The sequence below is a fragment of the Clupea harengus genome, chromosome 16 (assembly GCF_900700415.2).
Source record: "Clupea harengus chromosome 16, Ch_v2.0.2, whole genome shotgun sequence".
Lineage (NCBI taxonomy): Eukaryota > Metazoa > Chordata > Actinopteri > Clupeiformes > Clupeidae > Clupea > Clupea harengus.
In genome coordinates, this window is record NC_045167.1 from 9,956,119 (window position 1) to 9,980,714 (window position 24,596).

General features: G+C 43.7%; 2 protein-coding genes across 7 annotated transcripts; both read left to right on the forward strand.

The window, feature by feature from the left end:
• The first annotated feature begins 121 nt into the window (after nucleotides 1-121).
• Nucleotides 122-8,707, forward strand: LOC105897561 (serine/threonine kinase receptor associated protein). 2 transcript variants are annotated; one of them, XM_012824502.3, is made up of 10 exons: nucleotides 122-354; nucleotides 686-806; nucleotides 1,052-1,187; nucleotides 1,461-1,542; nucleotides 1,683-1,755; nucleotides 2,260-2,359; nucleotides 2,657-2,794; nucleotides 3,205-3,341; nucleotides 4,192-4,341; nucleotides 8,235-8,707. In XM_012824502.3, the coding sequence occupies exons 2-10, from the start codon at nucleotides 695-697 to the stop codon at nucleotides 8,303-8,305; spliced, it is 999 nt and encodes a 332-aa protein (XP_012679956.1). In that variant the 5' UTR covers nucleotides 122-354; nucleotides 686-694; the 3' UTR covers nucleotides 8,306-8,707. The 2 variants fall into 2 exon arrangements, with proteins under 2 accessions (XP_012679956.1, XP_012679958.1); XM_012824504.3 differs by having other exon boundaries at nucleotides 123-354; nucleotides 8,247-8,706.
• A 1,031-nt stretch (nucleotides 8,708-9,738) lies between these two features.
• Nucleotides 9,739-24,379, forward strand: tmpoa (thymopoietin a). 5 transcript variants are annotated; one of them, XM_031582576.2, is made up of 12 exons: nucleotides 9,740-10,021; nucleotides 15,865-15,982; nucleotides 16,164-16,313; nucleotides 16,637-16,761; nucleotides 18,877-19,011; nucleotides 19,514-19,540; nucleotides 19,875-19,985; nucleotides 20,337-20,441; nucleotides 20,798-21,028; nucleotides 21,276-21,392; nucleotides 22,070-22,170; nucleotides 22,476-24,379. In XM_031582576.2, the coding sequence occupies exons 1-12, from the start codon at nucleotides 9,788-9,790 to the stop codon at nucleotides 22,885-22,887; spliced, it is 1,866 nt and encodes a 621-aa protein (XP_031438436.1). In that variant the 5' UTR covers nucleotides 9,740-9,787; the 3' UTR covers nucleotides 22,888-24,379. The 5 variants fall into 5 exon arrangements, with proteins under 5 accessions (XP_031438437.1, XP_031438436.1, XP_031438438.1 ...); XM_031582577.2 differs by lacking the exon at nucleotides 21,276-21,392 and having other exon boundaries at nucleotides 9,739-10,021; XM_031582578.2 differs by lacking the exons at nucleotides 19,514-19,540; nucleotides 19,875-19,985.
• The last annotated feature ends 217 nt before the right edge of the window (nucleotides 24,380-24,596 follow it).

The following is a 24,596-nucleotide window of genomic DNA, read 5'->3' on the forward strand; positions in this document are numbered from 1 at the left end:
CTTAGCTGAAAGCTAGTGAAATTGTTTTACTCTTTTGTGTGCCCCGACATATCTAGGAACAAATCCATAATGTAACTAAAAACGACCCGGACAATTTATCCCAGAGTGGATTTCCGACGGACCATAAAACAGTTTCCTGTCCCCGGTGCCTACTGAGAGCTTGCCAACCTCACAGTTGGTGTGAGAATTGCACCCACACGAGTTGCAAACACACTGTAGCTGGTGGCACAGCATTTTTGCCGGGAGTGCAGCTCTTTGTCACAACTGTAGCAGATAGCATCGGCCTCGAATCCTCCAAATTTGGTTCCGATATAAGCCTTGTCTGCCTTGGTTTTTGACATTTGTTCACGGAAGGTAAGTAGCTAGCTAACAGTTACCATTACCGTTATTGTGTGCTAGCCAATGCTAGTGACATTTTATCGGAAAGCCGTTAACTTTAACCTAGCTAGCTATGTGTTAGCTTGCCTGCTTGCTAATCCAGGGATAGGATGACGCTGATATATTAACCACGTAGACGGCTTGATTTCTGGAGAGAGACAGGTGTCACGTAGGTGAACATATGCTTCACATCCCTTTGTAATAATTGAATATTAGATAGATAACCTTAGCCACGTTGGCGTTGTTCCCTGTCTAGCTAGCCAGCCAGCTAGTAGACGCTCCAGCTAATGATCTTATCCATTTCCAGTTTCCAGTGATGGCTATGAGGCAGACTCCGCTCACTTGCTCCGGGCACACCAGACCTGTGGTAGATCTGGCCTTCAGTGGGATAACTCCCTATGGATACTTCTTGATAAGTGCCTGTAAAGGTAACAATGACATTTTCATTGATCATTTGGACAGCAAACAAGAACGCACCTCAATGGTTAACGTTAGCTCATATTGATGCTGCTGTGATTTTAGAGGGTTTAGAGTTGTTATCTAACGGTACCTGGTTCAGGCAGTCGCATATACTTGAGTTGGGATAGGAAGTTGTAAATGTAACGTTATGGATACGCATTTTACCTATGTAAGGTTAGTTGTGATGTGAGTGTCCATCTTATACCTTCTGTAGATGGCAAACCTATGTTGCGCCAGGGAGACACAGGGGACTGGATCGGGACGTTCCTGGGTCACAAAGGCGCTGTTTGGGGAGCCACTTTGAACAAAGAGGCCACCAAGGCAGCTACTGCAGCGGCAGACTTTTCAGCGTGAGTACCATGTGTCCACGGGTATGTTTTGTGAAAATAGACAGACAGTATTGCCCTAGCCGAATGATGTTGCAGTGGCGGTATATAGCGGTGTCACACATAAGACCTGATTTGTTATCTTTGCATGATGTCATATCCTACATACTCTTGTTGGACGAGTCACACTGCCACCGATAATGTATATCAATGGGCTGACATGGCACATACGTGTTATTTCTGGATGCTGTGAATTCAGTTGATGATGATTTTTTTATTTTTTTATGTGATACCCAGTAAGGTGTGGGATGCAGTGACCGGCGAAGAAGTTCTCACGCTGGCACACAAGCATATTGTCAAGACCGTGGACTTCACTCAGGTAAGCACACACAGACACACACATCTCTATGTAGAGCATATGCTTGGTTTTCAGTGGTTAAGAACAGTTCCACCAGGCTTCTGGTGATAATGCAGATGCTATATTAACATGTAGTCTCTCATTCATCCTCTTGTCTATAGGACAGTAACAGTCTGCTAACTGCAGGGAATGATAAATTGTTGCGTATTTATGATCTCAACAAGCCTGAAGCAGGTGAGTCATCAAGTCACACTTTTTACACTTTTTTTGGAGGTGGTACACGCAGGGATGGAGAGCAGCACCCCTCTTCATGTGTGAATTTAGAGATGTTTAAATATGTGCAGGCTCGCCTTATATCTATTGTGTTTAGAGAGTATTTGGTGTCCTGAGGTGGTTTTCCAGGTTTAACTTGGAGTGACGTATAACCTGTAAGACGTTAAATCCTCCTGCGTCTGTCATTATATTGTCTGTTCATAGTCTGCCAGGTTTGAGGTGTACATGGAACATATATGGTAGATTGACTACAATGACCTGTAATCCCAAAAAGAGATGTCATTATTCATTATATAATCCCTCTGGAGAGAGTAACATACCCAGATTCATTGGTGGTTTTAAGGCTTGGATGGGAGAAGTATACCAATTGGATATGATCTCTACTCAGTTGGTGTACTTCTCCTTTTGTATGGTGAAGTATCTTAAGCCTTCATCGTCTGCCTCCTGCTCACCTCCCTCACCCAGAACCTCAAGAGATCTCAGGGCACACGTCGGCTATTAAGAAAGCGCTCTGGTGCAACAATGACCAACAGATCCTTTCTGCAGCAGACGACAAAACTATACGGTGAGACCTGCTCATATGAATGGAGCTCTAGTTAGTTACACTCTCTCTCTCTCTCTCTCTGTCTCTTTTCTGTCTCTCTTTCCCCCAAAACCTCAGTGTCTGTGTAAACAAAGAGTATAGAGCATATTACAGTGTCTCTAGCTTAGAAACAAAGTAACTAGTCACCCTTGTTTACCGCTTTCTTGTTTATCTGTACTTGTTTTGAGACAAGACCTTTAACATATTGGTGTATCTTTGGAAATGAAAAGCGCACGAATGAGTGACCCTGGTGTACATCTCTGTGTTTTGTCTTTCCAGCCTTTGGGATAAGACCTCCAGCGAGGCCGTGAAAACCCTGACCTTTGACCAGGCTGTCAGTAGCATGGAGTACATCCCCGACGGAGAGATCCTTGTCATCACCTACGGCAAGACGGTGGCTTTCTACAACGCCCACAGGTGCTCCACCATGTTTTAAATGGCCAAATGCTTTAGTAAATGAGATGAGTGAGATGAGAGTAGTGCCACAAGTACTTAATTCCTGAACACTTATAGCTACCATTCAGTCATCACGCAACTCATTCTTAACCTCCATTAGCTCTCTAACTATACATATATATATATATATATATATAAATACACTATATATACAGCCACTAATGTCATTCCTTTAATATACAGCTTTCTAGAATAATGTGGGGTGTTAATTTTTATTGAGTGTGTACGATTGTAACGTTCAAAGGACTGCCCATGTTGGTGTAGCTGAAGTGTGTGCATCTGTATAGGGTTATAGATATAGATGAATAGATCTATGCAAACTTGTTTACGTTCGTGGCTTTTGTTTGTTTGTCTGTCTTTGCTGTGTGTAGTTTGGACCTCATTAAGACTGTAGACGCTCCAACATCCATCCACTCGGCCTCTCTGCACCCCGACAAGGACTACTTTGTAGCAGGCGGCGATGACTTCAAGCTCTACAAATATGACTACACCACCAAAGAGGAGATGGGTGAGTACAGCAGAGTTCACAAGGGGTCATCTTAGGTCAGATCTGGGAAACACAGAGCTATAATCGGGACCAGGGTCCCAAAGTCTGAGGCCAATCTATTGACGATGCATTCATTACAGACTGGTCCATTATAGCTAAACAAAGCAAATAGGCATATCTTACAGGTATGTTTAGATTGTTGGGTGTCTGTGTGTCACTATAGACTGACCTTGTGTGTCACTATAGACTGACCTTGTGTGCTGTTCCTGTCGATCATATAAGACACACTTTCGGTCAGTTAAAGCATAATGTAAGCAACGTTTTCACAGCACAGCACAACTAAACTTGTCAAAAAAAGTTTGGAAATTTGTGTTTGGTCGATTATTTCTCTGTTGTTACAATGCTAATTGGCATTGTATTTTATATAGTTGGAAAGCCTGTTTATTTACCTTTACAATGATGTGCAACTTGTAAGGATTTGTGGGATGAGCAGCACAACTGATTATATGGGTAGCGCCCAAGTAAAATTTGCCAAAATTCTCTGCCAATGTTAAACAGTGTAGTCTCCTGTTGATATTCATTCTTGGTTTTGAGTTGTTTGGTGGATTGGATGATTGAACGCTCGATCAGTAACAAGGAACAAACAAGACATATTGGCAATTTTACACTTTGTTCATTTAATACACCACTAAACAAGAGTCAATACCAACAGGACAATAGAGAATGTTGCTACCAATGTCAGCACACCTAAACTAAACCTAGTATTATACAGGAACTCTGTACTGCTGCTTAACATGGTGAATGTCAGTGGGTGTCTTACACCTGTGTGTTTGAGAATGCTGACTACTCTCCTCTCCTTTCCCGTGTGTAGAGTCCTATAAAGGCCACTTTGGGCCAGTGCACTGTGTGCGGTTCAGCCCAGACGGGGAGCTCTATGCCAGCGGCTCAGAAGACGGCACACTCCGCCTGTGGCAGACCGCCGTGGGCAAGACCTACGGCCTCTGGAAGTGTGTCCTGCCTGGTGAGTTTGGCTCCAGCTTACCCAAATACAGTGGTTCCCACCGTGTGTGTGTGTGTGTGTGTGTGGTGGTGGTGGTGGGGTGGTGGTGGGGGGAATGTGAACAACTGCCTTAGTTAGACCATGTTCATCTTAAACTTACTCATGTTAATAATGCTCCAATGTAGACCCTGTTTGTGCTTGTATAGCACCGGCACACATGGTGGTGCTGTGGTGTCTTAGGGCACAATGTACTGGTCTTGGAGCGTTGCCCCAGGGGTGGTATCCTGCTGGGGGAGTTTGGGCTTCAGACCCCTCTCTGCCCTTCTGGGCAACAGCGGCGCTCTCCCTCTTTACGGGTGTTTTTCTTTCCCCCTCAATTGCCAAACCAGTCCAACACCTCCGAGCTGAAAGCAGCACATTCACTCCAAGGGCAGGTTTGTCCTGAGATGTCTGCCCCAGTTACTAAACACCAAGGGCAGGTCTGGCTTCCCTAGACTAGGCGTACTTCAGAAAGCTGATAGGCGTTTCTGGTAACAATAGCATTTTGAAAAGGTGACCTGGTTTTTCCAGACAGTTGTGGCAGTGTTGTCAGCCACAACACCAACAAAAGCCGATGTGAAAAAATGGGCAGGACCATACAAATGGCCAGGTTTTTTCACTAGAAAGTGAGAAGACATGAAATGGCACTTAGTCAGAGCTCAAAGCTACATTCCAGGATGTTGCCAAAGCAACACATGATATCTATCCCTGTCTGTGCGCTTTAAACACTGGCGTGCCAATGCACATGCTGTTTCCCCAAGTAGCTGTAACTGAAAAAAGGGCTAGGATATTGCTGCATCAGTCTTGTACATTTTATATTGAGAGTGGGTTTATAGTGGGCTGTCTGATTGTGATGGTATGATGGCGCAATTCAAATTAACTGTTTTTGTTTTTATGGACAATATGGCTTTAGTGTTGGGTTTAAGTCCACTGTATGTTTTCTGGATGTTTTTGTTGATATTCTGTCTCTCACTGTTAAAATAGACTTACAATTATAGATCACGCATTTCTTTGCAAGTGGGCAAACTTGCGAAATCGGCAGGGGGTCAAATTTGTATTTCCCCCACTGTATCTTTGTTTAACACCTTCACTGGAAGAATGCATCCCAGACCCCTGCCATGTTATTGAGATATTTCACTTTTAGTTTTCTTATTTGGAAAGAGAAGCTTGTATGTTGGTTTTGGACAGTCTCCCTGTGATTTAAGCTGGCAGGGTTTCCGAGCGGCCCAGGGAGGGAGTTACTATGGCCACTGTGCTCTGGAACGCGCTGTGTGTCTGAGTGAGTTAGGAGGCCAGCAGACTGGCTGAAGGTCAGGGTCTGTGTTGGTTTTAGTCGATCTGATCTAGTCTAGTTGTTTTAGTATGTCAGCCTCTAATTCACTCCTGGTTATTGTCCAAAATGGCTTTTCATGTGCATTTTAATTAGGGGTGGGGGAAAAAATCGATTTTTCGATTTCTCTCGATTCTCTCTAGAACGATTCTGTCTCGATTCAGAAAAGTTCATAATCGATTTTTTTTTTTAATAAAAAAAATTTTTTTTTTTTTTTTTTTACACATTCATTTTGTGTTGAAATGCAAGCTGCATCGATTATTGCATTGTTCATAGAAAGTCATAATTGTGACAAGGACACACTTTTTCTCTAATAAAAAAATAGATCTGTTGATTTTCTTTAATTATCAAACACAAAGTAGGAAGTGATTTGAGACTCTGAGTAGCAAACTCAAATGTTTTAAAAATCGAGATGCATCGATAATCGTTTTATCGGTTTAGAATCGATAATCGGTTTAGAATCGAGAATCGGTTTAGAATCGAATCGTTGACCTCTGAATCGGAATCGAATCGAATCGTGAGGTGCCAAGAGATTCCCACCCCTAATTTTAATAGTTGTTCACAGTCATAACAGGGTTCGTACGGTCATGAAAAACCTGGAAAAGTCATGGAATTTTAAAATGGTTATTTCCAGGCCTGGAAAAGTGCTTGAAAAAAATTAAATCCCAAAAGTTTTGGAAAAGTCATGGAAATTTGTTCAATGTTATTTACGCTGAGTTTTACATAATTAATATGATTTTAAGTGAAATACGCTCAAAATATAAGCAGGCATACGCTCTCATACTAACTGAAAAGTTTGGTGGCCATAGCAACAGTGACTCAGGGAAGCGGACAGGATAATGTCAGGGAAGTGTAGATTTAACCATGCTTGGCTACTAATGGAAAAGTACATTTCATGGGTTAAAACAGACGAAGACCCGGGACGAGCAAAATGTAGGTTGTGTGGTGGCAAAACATTCGACATTTCAAACATGGGAGAGGCGGCATTAACCATTAACGAGCCATGCCAAAGGAAGCAAACAGAGCGCTGCTACTAGCGAAGCTTCAGCAACCCCTATCACCACAGCGAGGGCAACTGCTACGCCAAGCAGCACGTCCCTCTTGTCGGCTACCAAGCAGGCGTCGATAACCGATTCTGTAACGAAAAATGCAGTCCTAACTGCGGAGGTAATGTGGGCACTGAAAGTGGCCAATTCGCATTATTCTTTTGAATCATCCGAAGATGCCAGCCTGCTCTTTCGACGAATGTTCTCCCGATAGCCAGATTGCAACACAATTGGGTCATTCCATGCCAAACGTGCAAATTAAAAAAAATCTCCCAACTCGACCATCTCAGATTTGGCTGAAAAAATTCAAGGATGTTCATACACTTCTTAATCAGTATAGTCTGAAATATTAGCTCTCTACTTCCAATAGTTTTGTCACAAACAAAATGTTTTAAAAACTAAGTTACGTGCATTTTCAGACGCTTTTTTTAGCAGCGTTTTCTGAAGAACCGTTTTCAAATTGCTATAACTAGAAAAGTATTTAAGCTAGCTCATTCAAACTTTCTAGTCTTAAAATCAGCTACCATTACTTGAAGAATATGGACTTCCAGGTTGTGACTTGGGTATATCATAGTATTCGGGGTGCTTGAATTTGCGCGAAAGTTTTACTCTACGCTCTGTGGCAGCATCTTTGAAGGCCTGTGGACAGCTCAATGTTAAAGCTAGAGACTTGACATTATATACAGACCTTCCTATGTGTGCTCTGCATAAAAAACTGTCCCTATGTGATGAGAGCAGCTACCAACATGAAACTGACTGTTTTGGAAAGATTCGATATTTGTTCTTAACATATAAAAAATTTGTGATGGTGTTCTGCCTCATTTTCTCAAAATTAATCTTTGAAAAGGTGGGATTTTTGTACACGCCCAGCATTCAATGGCCTATGGAAGCATATTCAAATGCTAACAAAATGCACTAAGTTTATGATACAGAGCTTAAACTGCATATTTGTGTATACTGTATGCTTTGGAATTCTCATTGTTAGTTTAAATACTACATTTTATCACTTCAAATTTGGTTAAAAGTCATGGAAATCCATTGGTCAAAATGTGTATGAACCCTGCATAAGAAATGAGTGGTGAGGGTTTTTCTGCTTTTGCCTTTTTCGTGTTGCAAAAGTGTTTGTGGCCCCGTGCTCTGGCACAGACAGATCATACATAAATACATACAGGGAACATGCATGCATGCATGCATACATACATACATACATACATACATACATACATACATACATACATACATACATACATACATACATACATACAAGCTTTAGCACAGAACATACATACATATAGGGAACATACATACTGATGAGAAATTGGGATCTGTACTGAACTGCGTGGCGCTTCGGATAAAAGCATTTCTTAAAACGAATGAGTGTAGACCAAACATCTACATTCTATATAGTGTATAGCTCTGTTCACTTAACCTTAATTTCTGTGTGCATAAGATGACCGTCCAGAATGAATGATGTGTGTTTTTTGTTTGGGTGTGTGTTGCTTGTACAACAGAGGAGCTGGCGTCTGAGAACTCTGATGCTATCTACTGCCCTCCTGAGATCAAGGCCTGATGAACGCCACCTGCCGGGACACAGACGGACGAATGAAGAAAGAAAGGAAGTCTGAAAGAGAGGAAGGGATGGAGAGAGGGAGGGAAAGAGAGATGACTGGATCAAATGGGTGGATCGGAGAGGCCAGGGTTCCATTTAAAAGACCAGATTGTGCCCACCCACCCCACCCCCTCTTACAATCCCCTGCAAAGGTGCTGTGCCACCCGACTACACCAGGGACTGACGACAGGTGGAGCAGGGACTACTTGGGAAAGATTTCACACACATATACACACACATATATACACACACACACACAGAGGAGGGAAGCAGTAGACCTGTGAGGGCGGTATTTTCACAGCTGCCTGCTTCCTGTCCAACGGTCACACTCCATCCTTAGCCATGTCCCTTTCATAGCTACCCCCCCCCCCCCCCCCCCCCCCCAAGCACTGTGATCACTTTGGGCTCTCTTTCGTCTGTGATTTCAGAACTATGTCAAAAAATAATATAGAGAAATTTTCCATTTGTTTTCAGTAAAGGGAATTTACACATGAAATCAGACACACACACACACACACACACACACACACACTTTGTCTTTGAGGAAATGGTGGTGCCCCCTCCCCCCCCAAGAGGCTAGTAGCTTTGTGAATTGGAGAGGTTATTGGTGCGTACTTCTCTCACTGAGATGTGCTGGGATATGTCACAAGTAAAAATGTCACGAGCTACTTAAGTTCTTTACTGTTGTTTATATGTCTTTGGTTGAAACACACACGTGTTAGTTTGGTGGACAAAATAAACTGATGGTGACTTGCCTTGGGTGTTACTATATTTCGCAGGAAAACATGCATGCTGTTAGTATCTGAGTTTCTCCACAAGAGGGTGGTATAAGCCCATGTAAAGCATCAATTTTTACAACGTTGATGCTGATGTCTGCTCTAGTACTTTTGCACATTCAGCCTTATTACAGATTTTGTCTTATGGTTTATTTAACAATGTAACTGAGATAAATATTTGTTATGGTTGCACAGAAGTTAAGTGTAAGTATGTCACATCTGTTTCATTATAGATTCCCATTCTACATTTTAAAACGTAAAATACAGAAGATTAGTCATAAATTACTGTCTGAAACTCGGGATCATCTCAACTTTAGTTATAAATGAAAGCAAAAGTAGCCTAAGTAAATAAGTCGACTAAATATAAATAAATAAAATGTGCAGAATTATCTGGGGAGTGAAACGAATTTATATATGCTGTTTAATCTTTGATACAATTGTTGCCATCATAACATGTAGCAATTGTAATAGTCTACTATTGTGCCATTCTAGTCATTGCAAGTTCAGGGCGCCTATATTTGCATACCGGGATACCCAATGGTAAACGCCCTTCTTTACTCAGCTGTCCAATCGGGCTCCAGGATAGAGAGCGGTCGTTGACAGAATACAAATAGAATGTTCTTTTCAGACACCGTAATACGACGTACTGACGCTGGGCGAAGCTAACATGTCGGAATTCTTGGAGGACCCGTCTGTTCTCACGAAAGACAAACTAAAGAGTGCACTTCAGGCCAATAATGTCTCTCTTCCTAATGGCGAACAGAAAAAGGACGTTTATGTGCAACTGTACCTGAAAAATCTGACTGCGCAAAACAAGAAGAAAAGCGCCCCTCCAGAAGCGTTCTCCAGCGACGAGGAATTGCCAGCCCCCGTGGTCTCCAACAGAAGCCGCTCCGGCAGGGTAGGTTGTGGGGTCTTAAGTCTTTCTACGCAGTTGATTTGGGGACAGATGAAGTATGACTTTGACTCCTATTTTTTCTTTCTTGAGTCTGAACAGACTGGTTGTACTCGCTGAAGTCGCGCCTGTTTGCGTGTTACCCATTGAATGCTATTTCTGTGTAGCCTACTCAAAAGGCTAAAAAAGTAAGAATAGCCCTTAATTAATATAAGAGATGACCAGTTAGTCTACATAAACAATGAGTCATTTGTATTACTTGTGTAAGTTATTCCAGCATTGAACAATTCCTTGTGCAAAACAGTGTTTAATGTTTGATAGTCAACGAAGTGCAACATTGTAACGGTTGTGTAAGTAGCCTAAGGTAAAGCTACAATGTTACTCGACTGTTCTCAACACATTTAATCTGAGGCTGTTTGTTATCCCGGTCTTTATGGTCAGGTTTTACGTTTGCGACTCTGCGCGCTCTGCATGTGATTTAGCCTGATGAAAACAAACCGGCATGTTGACTTTGACTGAAGCTATGGCCGACGGTTTCCCGCTTAAATACTTCCTGTTGGTGCCAGTCACGCCTGATGGCAAATTTAAACATCCAGGGTAACCGTTAAAAAGATTTTGAAACCATACAACAAAGGGATTTTATCAAATGTGTGCATTACAGCCAATAATAATAACAATGCTACTTCAGGCCTTATTTGTCATTCTTTTAGTAGTATTTGCACTCGTGAAAGCTATCCTGTTAAGCTTCGAACACTTTCACCCAATTCTCCTTGACATTCGTTGCGTGTGTAGGAAACATAGGCAATGTTTTGGAGGGGGTTAGGGTAAACGGGGAAGGCATCGTTCATCATTCAATTAATTAATTATTTATTTTTATATTTAGGCTACAGTCAAATCATTCAGTTTACAGCTCAATAAAGAACGAACAATACAAAATTATATATATATATATATATTGTTATTTATTTATTGAGCTGACTGTAGCCTGCCGTGAAGGAAAAAAAACATCAATGCTGGTGTTAATATTGATACAATTCGGGGTTTCTTTCCCCATAAAAATCGACATTTCATTTGTTGAAAATGACTCGTCACGCCATCTACTGTTTCAAACCATCCTGAACATTGCAAGGCCGATGCTGACGTTGATAGAACCGGTTGGGACTTATCTACGTCCTGATATACACACATTCGAATGGAGTAAACTCTCAGCCCCTCCACAGCCCCTGTCTCAGCACTTTGCACACCTTTTGAGCATTTTTCAAAATTATGCAATGGGTGGAGTTAAGCTCAGATATGGGGGTGGATTTACACTTTAATGAAGAGAACAGCTGCAGACAGTTGTTTGAACTCCCATGGTCTGTCATGGTGGACAAATGTCTTGGTTTTAGATTTCATGTGTAGTGTCTGTATGTATGTATAGACTGCTTATGTTGTAAAACAGTGGGCACCCTGTTGTGTGTGAGGTTTTACCAAACATGAAAGAAAGGCTTTACCAATACAATTCATGGCATAGCTAGAGGATACACGTAGAGGGACTTAAACAGCAGCTGTTAAAAGGTTCTATGTTCTCTTGAAGTTGATAAAGTTTCCAGCTACTAAGTATCACTAGTGCCCTTGTGCACAGGAAGAAATGCTTCTTGTTTGTCTAGTGGGGTGTTGGTCGTTTGTCCTTTCGTGTTCTCCCTCTCACACTCATCCCCCTTCTGCACAGATAAGTGAGTGGAGGAGTGATGCCCATTGGCTGTGTGTGGATCGTTGGTGTGTGCTGTGCGTCTGGGTGTTTCTGCAAGCAGCTCAGTCTCCCTTTATTGAGGAAATACTTTTGCAGCAGGAATGCATTGCAGCAGCCAGATGTGTCCCTTTTCCCTCCCCCTCCCCTCGCCTCCATCAAAGGGGCTCAGTCCCAGTAAAGTTCTCTAAACACTCATCTCAACGCCAGGAATCCGACACCCTGTCATGCCTGATTATAGTTTGTCTGCTAGAGAACGGTTACCCCCCACTGGCGTGTTTTTGGAGTCCTTATGTCAACATCAGCACATGTAGATGAACTTTTGTGAGTGTGTCTTTAGCACAATACAGCCTGTTTTGATCTTTCTCTCTCTCTCTCTCTCTCAGTTTTTGCCCCTTTCTGTTTTTCTCCCTGCCTTGTCCTTTCTCCCTTACATTTTGTCTTTGAATAGCTTCCATAGAATAAGAAGAGTGATAAAGTAAAACCTCTATGTGTTTTATGAAAAACTGTGATATTTAGCTCACTGTGAAGTTCCAAAAAGCCTGTGGGGACTGTGTTGGAAATGCAATGGGCTGGAACCACTAAGCATGGACGACCTAAACTGTGGTTAACCACATCTGCACCACTTAACTCTTCGGGAATGTTTCACGCTTGAGGGCGAGCATTGTTTTCATTCCACTCTGAGACGTACACACTCTCAGCTGTGGACTTCTGATGTCACTAAACCATCGTACCGAGGCTCAGCTTCAAATTCGGAGGTGTGAGGTACATGCCAGACATTTTTCCCTCCAGGGTTGGGACAGGTGCAACCCATCTCTACACTCCCTCGCCTAGGTTTCAGGTACCTAGGGCTATGGGAGTTCTGCAGTCTCTCTCTCACTGCAGTTGAAATGCTAAGATTATGAAACTCTCTTTTTCCTTTCTCTTTTTTTATGCACGTGCTTATAACTCTCACTCACACACACACACACACACACATACGCACACTCAGTGGGCATCCTTCCAGAGCAGCCCCGTTGTAAGCCCCAACTGAGGAACTTCAGTCCAAGAGGGGAGGAACTGAAACTCATCGTCCTCTCCTCGCTCCCTCCTTCCGCTCTCTGTCTAAACTCTCCTTATTTCCCTCATTTTTCTCTCACTTGTCCCCCATCCCCCTCTCCCACCTCCTACTCTCTCACTTTTTTCCCTCCCTCCTTCCCTCCCCACTCCTCCTTAATTCTCCCCCTCCCTCATTCCTTATGCTTCCCCTCAGTCACATGTTTGTTTGTTGTTCTGGGTTTGTGGATGTGCTTCAGGCGGATTGTGGCTGTAACTGCCCCACGCTTTCATTCTCACCCCGCCAAGTCTGCCACAGCGTTCGCACTGTTGGCACTGCTGCTGGTAGTGGTGTCAAACCCCTCGTAAAAATACGTGTTTAGCGCTGTGTGTGTGCGCTCGCACGAGTGTGTAAATGTGTTTGTGTGCTTTTTTGTTTGTCGACCGCTGAACGCTTAACTGCGAAATGGCAATGACTTAGCCGAGATTGTCTGGCTCTAGTCTGGTGGTATCAGGACTTCCTGAGTGTGTTTTAACATTCTGCAAGCGCATTCCACATTCTGTGAAGGGAACAGTGGATGCAGGGCAGGGGGGGGGGGGGCAGATAAATGGAGAGATAGTGTCCTCTGTTAAGAGATCTTGCTCTAGATCATGCTACGCACCTGCACACTATGGAAAAACGTAATATTCAGCAGTCAGTCTCTCACAAGCACACACCTTTTTGGACTCCCTCTTTGACCTATCTGAAAAGACTGAAATGATCTATTTGATAAGAAACCGGTCCAACAGGATTGATGGGTCAGACTTGGGCTCGTGCCTGGAAACGTCTGTTCATGGACCTTCTGAAAGGATGTGTGTCTACACTACTCTCCCCCTCAGCGCTCTATGGTTTCATCGGGCAGTAAAACCTCCTCAAAGTTTTTAAATGTCTTTGTAGTCTGACTGTAAATGACTACGCTTGTACCTACAGTGACTTTAATGCTATGCACATCCACTATATCCCCCTGACCTTTTCATCAGGCGGTAAAACCCTCTGAAGGTTCCAACATGTGTTTGCAGTCTGAATGTAAATGACTGGGCTTGTCTCGGCAGTAACTTTAATGTAGTGCACACCGGAATGTAAGGCAGAGAGAGATGGAAAGTGCTGGGGAAATCTGCTGATTTCCTCCTGTGGTGACTATATGGGGAAGGTTTCCAAGGCAACGCAAATGGACCTCTGTGATGCCTCTGCCTCTCTGTGATCAGTCTGTTGAGGACACCTACTGGGCCACAGGTCGCCATCTTCTCCACAACAATACCACAAATCTATGATTTCGTGCAGGAGACTACAATGACACATCCAGAAGCCCGCTGCTGTGTCTCCATACCATTGGCTTGCTAGGAGCTTTCCAACTAGGCTGAAACACAGTGAAATGCAACTTCAGTGGGGGAACTAAGTATTTGGCCCCCTGCCGATTTCACAAGTTTGCCCACTTGCAAAGAAATGTGTGATCTATAATTGTAATAGTAGGTGTGTTTTAACAGTGAGAGGCAGAATATCAACAAAAACATCCAGAAAACTGCATTTTATAACAGTTATGAATTGATTTGCATTTGATCGCGGGAAATAAGTATTTGATCCCCTAACAAAACATGACTTAGTACTTGGTGGAGTAACCCTTGTTGGCAAGCACAGACGTCAGACGTTTTTTGTAGTTGGTCACCAGGTTCATCTCATCTCAGGATGGATTTTGGTCCACTCCTCTTTGCAGATCCCCACATTTTTAATGCTGTGATTGTGATTGGTGTTGCTTCCATTTGCGAATAATCGCACCAGCAGTTGTCTGCTTCTCACCAAGCTGCTTGCCGATAGCCCATTCCAGCCTTGTGCAGGTCTACAATCTTATCTCTGACGTCCTTGGACAACTCTTTGGTCTTGCCCATGATGGTGAGGTTGAAGGTGTGAAGTATGATTCTTTGGACAGGTTTCTTTTATACACGTCACCAGTTGAGATCAGGTGTACCTTGTTAGGCCTAATGAGGTCTAATCTGTGTGCCTCGTGGGCACATAACTGGTCTGTGGGAGCCAGAATTCTTGCTGTTTGGTAGGGGATCAAATACTTATTTCCCGCGATCAAATGCAAATCAATTCATAACTGTTACATTTTTGTTGATATTCTGTCTCTCACTGTTAAAATAGACCAATTATAGATCATGCATTTCTTTGCATTTCTTTGCAAGTGGGCAACTGTACCGGTTATACTATATGAAGATCTTAAAAATAGGGCTATTGGTGGATGTGAACTGTGCTGACATTGTTTTCTACAAACCAATAGAAATAAAAGCTGTTAGCAGACTAAATACAACTATGCCCTTTTCTCTGAAGGAGATCCCTTCTGCCTAAGTTCTTAATGCGTCCCAATAAGTACGCCTATACGTCTCCACAGATTGGCCTATTATAGAAGGTACGATAGTTTGGAATAATTTGTCCCAATATAAACAGGATGGTGCCTTGCCTTCTAAAATATCATCTTGCATTATTCTGTGTAAAGTGTCCACACATATGTAATTATTACAATTCATATATAATTATATAAATTAAATATTATGTAATTAAATAATTATTCATAAAAAAAGAAATGGTTCGCTTGACCAGATAACCTTTGTAGATGTGTAGATGGTGGGGGTAAGGGTTAGGGGGTCCATGCTCAGATTTCTGCTTGCGGCCTCCAGGGTCCCTAGAAACGCACCAGCATAATCATGAACAAGGTCACCTCCAAATTATTATTATTATTATTGTCATTATTATTATTTCTTAATGTTTTGTACACTGTTGAAATTAAAAGGTAAAAAAGTGGGCTAATGGACAGAGGGACTTCCTGTCACTTGTGATGTAAGGTCAAAGTTGAAATGAGCACAAGGTGGCATTAGTGCGGGCGCTGTCTTTATGTTATTCAATTGGCGTTCAATGACCGATCATGGCTAGCTAGCTAGCTAGCTAGATATTTAATTAAACATGCAAAGATGTCCAAAAGAAGCTCTCTGTACTGCGTCTCCTGTGTCTGAGCTCTGTTCATGCTGGGGATTGTTGTTGTGGCCCTGACAGAAAGCCACGAGGAAAACGGACAAGCCTCTGCCGACCGAGGTGGATGTCATGGAGCTGAGTGACGAGGACCTGAGGGAGCAGCTCCAGAAGTACGGAGTCGGGATTGGCCCAATCGTGGGTGAGTGCAGAGATGTCCCGCCCACCACAGGGTGTCACTTCCAGTTTGCATAGACATTGTAATCTGACAAAAAGTAGCATCTAATCAACTGTATAGAATAATAATTGTGTGTGTGTGGTTGACAATGGTAGGGTGTTTGGTTGCCTGCGGTTCTCCATTATAATCTCTCTCTCTCTCTCAGCCTCCACCCGTAAGCTGTATGAGCGGAAACTGCAGAAGCTGTTGGATGAGGGGCCTCCAGAGGCCCTGGCCCCTCCAGCAGCCCCCCCAGAGACAGACGGTAGCCAGAACGGCAACGCAGAATCCGACCATTACAGTGACAAAGAGGAAGGTAACCGCATTAGCACCTCAGATTAAACGCACTATGCCAGATGACATGCTCTCCAGGATTTTGCGATATTTCATTTTTTTATGAATTTACGCAAATTCAAGGTTTTCTCGCAATTGCGGGAATTTTCTCTTATTACTGCAATATTTCTGCAAAGAAAATGTAAAGTCGTGGCATTTTATTTCACTCAAAATCACTATCGCTAGAGGACTGTGAGGTGCAATTAGCTGAATTTTACAGAAGCAGACTGCACTGTTTGCGCTGCACTAGTAATGACACAGGCTAATTTGTTCAGTCCACTCACATGTTGGCTGTGGTTCTGTCAGAGACGGCCGTACCGGAACCAGAGCCTGAGCCAGAACCAGCACCGGCTCCAGTGGTGGAGAGGCCCTTGAGGAGCAGAGGGAAGATCCCAGTCACCACTCGCACCAGAAGCAGCCAGCACAACAGAGTAAGAACACACACACACACACACAAGCAAGTAAAGCAGAGTAGAACACACAAGCACATACACACTGTGAATCCTGTGATTACACAAGGGAGGGAGATGACCATTTTACACACACACACACACACACACACACACACACACACAGTCAACCCCGCTCCTTGAATGAGCGATCCCTTGCCTCATTCATTCTCTCACATGCTAAGTGGAGTCATGTGAAGCCACTAAAGCGGCTGACCCTATGGTCTGATTGGGATCCACACACTGGGGGCATTCATGCACCCCAGGCTCTGTGTGCCTCAGACTGGGTAGCAAAACTAGGAAAAGGTGTACGCATCCAAAAAACGAAGGATTCAGATCCATTTTATTCCTCTGCAACCTTTCCTACACTCAGGTCTTCACCATTAACATCAGATGAAGCCCTGATGAGTTCGGAATGTTCAGATCATTGTAAATTAAATATTTTTTGAATGAAAGTGTTGGAATAAAATGTCCATTTCGCCTCAGACTTGGTCTCATGCTGCAGGTGGTCAGTCATTGGATACTCAGTCAGCCTCCACAACCAATCGGGGGTCAGTGAGGTCAGGTCAATCCAGGGCAAATTCGAATCTTAGATTAGCCCACTGTCCCTGCCTTTTAGCAAATCTCCATCCTAAAACACTTTAAGCTGTTAGAAACTGCTGTTACAGACTAATCTTTACAGTGGGATTTTTAGACCACTTTCTTGTTTGATCGCTTATGTGAGTTATTCTCTGATGGTGTTAGTGGGTAGATCATCACTGGATGGTGATCTCACTATGAATTAAGTATTTCTGGCCCTGTTACAGTGGTCTATCATTATCTGTAACTGTCTGGTTTGGATGTTTGGTTTGATCCTTTTTTCACACTATTTCTCTCAAGACACAATTTTGTGGCAGTGGCATTTCAGACGTTTTTAGAATTTTCAGAAAAGGATATGGATATAAGAAAGTCTGTGCTATGATGACATTAACTGAGGCAACATGAGCCTAGATTAATTAACATTTTATTTTATGTGTCTTCTGAAATGCAACTTCAGTCACAAATATTTCACATTCTTAAAATGTTGATATGGGTGGAGTTGTGGAGTCTGAAAACTGTGGGTGTCCGATCTCTATCCTGACTCCTGACTGTCTTACACACTCGCATGGTGTGCGGATATCACCCACCTCATCTCTTTCACACACTTTCTAAGGTAATGAGATTCCATTTCCCAAAGCACATGACTGGGATTAGGGATCTCCCTCTCTCTCCCTTGTTCACTCGGATGTTCTTTCTCTCTCTCTTCTTGTGCGCTGTCATCCTCTCTCTCGCGCGCTCTCTCTTTCTCTCGTGTGCTGTCATGCTCGCTCTCTCCCTCTCTCTTTGTTTCTGCCCCCCCCCCCCCCTTCTCTCTATTTAAATTTCTCCCCCTCTCTCTCCCTCAGTGAACACACTCTTTAAATCTCTGTAGACTTGCAGCCCTCCAGAACCCCCCCCCCCCCCACCCCTCATCACCGTCTCTTGTCCAAACTGCTAATGGTGATGTAGCCAATGTAGCATTCATCATTTCCCTCCGGACTTCTCCCTTATTGTTTATCCTTCAATTCTCCTGCTCCTTCAAACTTAGTCTCCACATGTACAATCACAGATCACATCTGCTCTCAATTCTCTGAAGAAGGATCACTTTTCTACACTTGGTCTTCTTGCACTGCACTGCACTGCACTGAGTTTGAAGCGATCTCTCTGGCATGTGTTTTCAGTCTGAGCACTTCCACCCCACCCTTTGGGTTTTCAAGTCCCTTGTGTCCAGTGTTGGTGTGTGGCACCCCCTGGTGGTGAAACAGTGTAGGACAAGGTGCTTTGTACAGGGCTGCACTTCAGGGTTGTGTGTGTGTGTGTGTGTGTGTGTGTGTGTGTGTGTGTGTGTGTGTGTGTGTGTGTGTGTGTGTGTGTGTGTGTGTGTGTGTGTGTGTGTGTGTGTGAGTATGAGAAGGATAGAAAACTGAGTATTTTCCGCCCTCTTCTCCCAGGGAGTTGTGTGATTGCTTCTGCAGACCCTTAATGTTCGTTGGTCATGTGGAAGTACTTGTCTTTGTGTGTGTGTGTGTGTGTGTGTAGCATGTAGAGCTGCTAGAGGAGGAACTGCAATTGATGGATGAGGAGGAGGAAGAAGAGCCAGTGCTGAACATTAAGAGACGGTACCGGCGTGCTTCCTCAATGCTTGAGCAGGCCATGATCTCCAGCGATGACATTGTAAACTCCCATGTTTTCTCTGTCCGTCCTCCTACTGCAAACTTCCCCCTGTCTTTCTGTAGTTCCACATGTTCACCTATATGTCTTACATGTCATCTTCTGGGTTTCCACGGCTAAGTATTTGGGTCGAAGTAAAGACAATAGAAGGGATTCCATACCCAGTGATATTCAGTGACTGAGTGTAAACACTTCTCTCTTCCTCACAAACTGTATTAACACTGCTAACTTGCTAGCTTACCGTATTTGCAGTAGTATGCTTGTCCACACATCACTGAAAGCACCTTTCACGAGATTGGTGTGTGTGTGTGTGTGTGTGTGCAATCCTGTACGGTCAGACAGTGGCATGTTTGGTTTGGTCACCTTGTTTTGTTGGTGGTTCTGACTAGCAACTTCAGTGGTGTTTTAGTGTCAGTTTGGGAGACTGTTAATTATCATGGATAACAAATTGATAGCGTTCATTATCGCAGATAACGCACGTCCATATAACTGTTCTCTCCTCCAGGACGTACCTGACAACTCGCCATCTCAGGTAAATCCCCACCTTAGGAAATGGAGATTAGAAAGAAGCTCAAGTGGGTATATTTCACACATAGGCCAGATCTTTTTCAGAGGTAACACTAATGAGAACGAAAATGAGACAAATGTGGTTTTGTGCCGCACCAAAACACAAATTATCTGCTGAAATGTGCCTGCATCAAGTCCTTCTGTATTGTTGCAGGTGGACATTGTTGTCTTTATCCAATTCCTGACTTTTTCCAAGACTGTCTGTCAGTGTTCCATCCAGTAACTTTGTCTATTATCTCCAGTGATTTGACTTCGACTTAATAACCTTTATACTGGATGACCTTGTGCATTTACTCAAGGTCGGGACTAGAGACCCCAAGTTTCTATCAGAACCGATGGGCAGAACTTCCAAAGCTCCCCCGGTTGAGTCCTACACTATGGACTCTACCAAGCCCCGTAAACCAGCGCAGGTATTCTTGGGTTCTCAGGTGTCTAGAGGAGTCCCAGTTCTCACTGGAATTAAGATTTACAAAGGTGTCGTCACCGTGGTGCTTAAAGGGAGAGGCGGTGTTGATGCATATGTGTTTGATGTAGATTTGGGCTTTCTTTTGTATTCTATTAGGTTAGAACGCTTGTAGTTTGCGGAACTTGTGTATTTCTTTTTTTTTTTTACTACAAAGTGAATCCATCACTGGTGTTTGGGTGACGGGGTGCCTTCAAAACCCTTCACAGATGCACTCATGTTTTGCGTGCACCCTCCATCCCACAAACACACACACACTCTGTTTGTCTCCAATGGCTCTCACTCTTTGTCCGAGGAGAATGGGGCTTTCCAGCAGGTTAAAGATCCCCAAACCTTCCAACCCTCTGCATGGAATGAAAACATCCACCAGGACAGCTTGTCATCTTCGTGGCAAAAAGAAAAGGTTCTCCCTCTTTTCCCCTGGTTCTCATTGAGATGCACTTGTGTTTATTTTTATTTAAGCACAATCCACCCCCCCCAGATATTTCTCATTCTAAGGTGACTCTTCTAAGAGAACATGATGTTTTTTTACAGTGAGGGTCTTAATGAAAGCATAGCATAGCAGTTAGCCTGAATGTTCACTTGCACATTCAAGGACATTAGCTTCTAAAGCAGAACTCTTGGTGGTTCTCCATCTCCATCCTGATACCTCTGATGCACTGTATTACAGAGTTGCGTCCTAATTTGCACTCTTACATAAGGGTATTTCCTGCAGAGTCATGATGAGGTCAGTTACACTGATGATTCTTTCTATCAAAGGCCATACCTCCGGATCCCAACCCATCGGGGTTGGCAATCAAACCATCCAAGCCCCCATTCTTTGCTGTTGCCATTGAAGGCTCTCAGCACTCCAGCGCAAGTTCCTTCACATCCTCAGTTACCAATGTAGGTTCAGGTCCGCCGGACTCCTCTTCTCCCCTGTTCACTAGGCAGGGGTCGGCGTCTGTTCAGCCAAAACAACGCAAGCCTGTGTCCCAGACCATTGAACAGGTAACTATTGAGTGGGTGACGACAAGGTAGCACACCTCTTGTAATGTCTGTGTTCTGTCACTGGTGGTGGGGTTCTGTGTGTGTGTGTGTGTGTGTGTGCACATGTGTCTTCATAAGAATGAGCCAGTTAAATCTGAATTGTGATCAGAGTCATTGTTAAGACTTCAACAGTCCAACCATGTGTAGTTTCATGGCTGTGTGAAAGATCCAGGGGGTGTTATCACATGGGCCTCCCTCTCCTAACCAGGCGTACAAGGAGTCTACGGAGGTTGACAAAGGCGATGGCCGGCAGCAGAAAATCACTCCCTTCCTCTCCCCCGTGACCCCAGTGAGGGGGCAGAGAGATAGTCCCTCACAGACATGGGTAGGAACCCTATTTTATGGGGCTAGAAACATCAGGGCATGTATCTATGTGACACTCTAAGGGTATGTAGGCTGAAGCCATAACAAGGGACTATAAGAACATCTGTTGACATCTTCCTCTGTTGTGGGTATCCATGGGAACACTGATCTCAAAGCCATGTGTCAGAAAACAGAAGGATTGACACTTTGTCTTAACTGTATTTTCACATCTGTTGACTTTCATTTTGTGATCCCAAAGATAGGGTTGAGTACCATTGGGTGTGTCTCCTCTCTGTTTATGGGAATGTGGTCTCTTCTGTGCACTTCGAAAGGGCCCCCATGGGGTCGATATTTCATTTTGTAACTTTCTCCTGGGTAGTTTGATGTCTCACTAGGGTGTGTGCCCCAGGCTCTCTCATTGAACACACACACACACACACACACAGTGGTGATTGGAGGGAGGTTTGACTAGATGGCCATAAACTCTACATGAGTATGTCTCTTAAAACGTCTCTCTCTTTCTATTAGTCATGCTTTACTTTTGTATCTTTCTTTCTCTTCCGCTGTCTTTCTCCCCATCTCTTTCTCCCTCTTTCATAAGTGTAAAACGTGTGTGTGTGTGTGTGTGTGTGTGTGTGTGTGTGTGTGTGTGTGTGTGTGTGTGTGTGTGTGTGTGTGTGTGTGTGTGTGTCTGCGCAGGTAGAGAAGGTGTCGGCAGTGGAGCACACCCCCAAAGCAGATGCAAAGGACGTGCTGAAGGAGATGTTCCCCAATGATGTCAACACCCCAACAGGCATTAGGTAAGCTCCTAACCATCCAGTCTATAATGCCACATAGTACTGTATAATTAAGTATGGATAAAAGTGTCTGCCAAGTGGCTAAAGGTAAGTTTGAATATTATTATGCATTGTATCCTCGATTAAAAGATGGTTGTTTGAAAATTAAATTGCAAATCATTTTAAGTGCATTACACAAATGATGCCTACTAGTAAATGACGTCGTATAAGTAAGACCCTTGCGTTAAGCCCTATGTAATGTTTTTGTATTTTGCTGTAGTTTTCTCGTCTTGTCATTTATTCTTTTTCTTCCTCTGCTCTCTCTCCAGTGCCACCTGCAGGCGGCCAATCCGCGGCGCAGCAGCACGGTCCGGAGTATCGACTGACACCTGGCTGGACGACACACGTCTTAGACTGACGGAGCTGCGTGAGACCAGCTTCTCCTCCACTTCCTCCTCCAACTATGTGGAGTCCCGCCCCTCGACACGCCTCCTCCTGTCCCCGGTCCCGTCCGCCTTCTCCGCTCCTCGGCACGCCTCTGCCCCCACTGTCAGGGCGCCCATCGGTGGCCAGTCACGGCGCCAGCGCTGGATGCCCGTGTGGGTGCAGGTGCTGGTGTTCGGCGTGCTGGCCGGCTTCCTGTTCCTCGTCTACCAGGCCATGGAGACCAACGAGAGCAACCCGTTTGGCTTCCTCACACAGCAGACCGAGGATGCGCCCGAAGGACAGACCAGCAAGTGAACCCACCGACCGCACCCCCTCCAATCCGCCTGACAAACCCCAAACACAACTCTACCCCACCCCACCCCAAAGACGACCCTCTCAACACCTCCTCTTCTGCCCTCTGATATGCTCCACTCTGCACATCATCTTCCCTTCCTCATACTCCATTGTGGTTCATTTATTTTTGCTGTCTATTCCTTAATATTGCATTGTTTCCAGAAACTTAAATAAAGAATTGATTCGGCCCTTTCTGACAGTACCCTAATCTTTCCTGCACATTAAAGCTCCACTGAGTTAGTGATCATAAGAGGAAGTGGCACTGTTGCCTCCTCTTTCCACTGGTCTCCCATCCTCCCCATTTCCTCCTCCTCTTCCATGTTTTTGTTTTACTTGTTTGTTTTCCCAGTTCAGGATCTCTCCCTTGACTGAATCCTGACCCACGGCTTTCAGCTCTTGCCAGATCACAGGGACTATCTTATCTTTCATGTATCCTCACATCTTCATTTGCGTGTGCGTGCGAGAGGGAGAGAGACAGAGAGGCAGAAACACATTTCTCATCTTGTGGGTCTCTGACTTGATCCATGATGTTGTTGGTGCTTTCCCCTTGAAACAAAGCTGTCAATTATCATGTTCAAGACGAATTCAGGAAAAGCTGAAGGAATCATGACTCACTCTGTTTGTCCCTCACCAGCACAGGTAGTTTGCTGTGTGTGGGTTGGACACTCCTTGATTGTGATTTCACTTGAGATATTTACAAATCCCCAATTAACCTTTTTTGTAGATCATGTATTTAAATAATATATATACATTGTTGAAATACTAAAGTCTGTGTTTTCAATAAAGGGTTTGTCATGTAACCAGGAAGGATCATTTCTGTTTTATTAATGAGTACAGGCTCTAAGAGTTGCTTCTTGACTCCTGTACTCATCTACACGATAATAAATTCACACCGCACTTAAGAAATATTGGCCAAGATGTCCAAAATCTGAAGGCGGAGTTGAGAAATGTCTGAACTTCATGCTCTTTTTTTCTGAAATTATGTTTGAATTTCTGATATTGAGTAATTGAAATCAGTCTAGTCAGCTTCCATTGGAATTAAAACCAGGTGAACTCTTCCCAATTGTATTGGATAACAATTATTTTTTTATATTTAGCCTTGGGGGTTTGCTTTGTTCCAATATGTCTGCAGATTGCGATTTCTGGTATCTGCAGTATTTTTCTATAATGTTTCATTACAAATGTCAAGTTTTATTATGTTTGATTAATGGCTAACCACAGAATTGGTGGATATATTCACAACTGAGGTGGGGAACTTGTGGACCTCTTTCAAAGCAAACTATTGAAATATCTGACAAAATGTCCATTTAAATGTATTTATTTGGTGGGTTTTGTAGCCCAAGTCATGGGCAAAACGTCAGTGTGGGGTGGATATTTTTTTTTTTCATATGGTTGTAGTCAGTCCTGTATAATTTGTAGAAATCATAATAAAATTGTTAATTTTATATCCAAATTCTCACGATTCCCATTCCTTTTTTCTTACCTTTGTTACGACCCTGGCGGATCTAGGCCCCGCCCCATGATATTTCCATGCTTGTTCTGTCTCTGTCTCCTCAGCAGGTAATGGGGAGCAGGTGTACAACAGGTGTACCCCATGATTGGATGGCTACAAAAGCCCTGATCAGAAGGCAGTCGGGAGAGCGTTGGATCGGAGTTTTGGATTGGTCGTT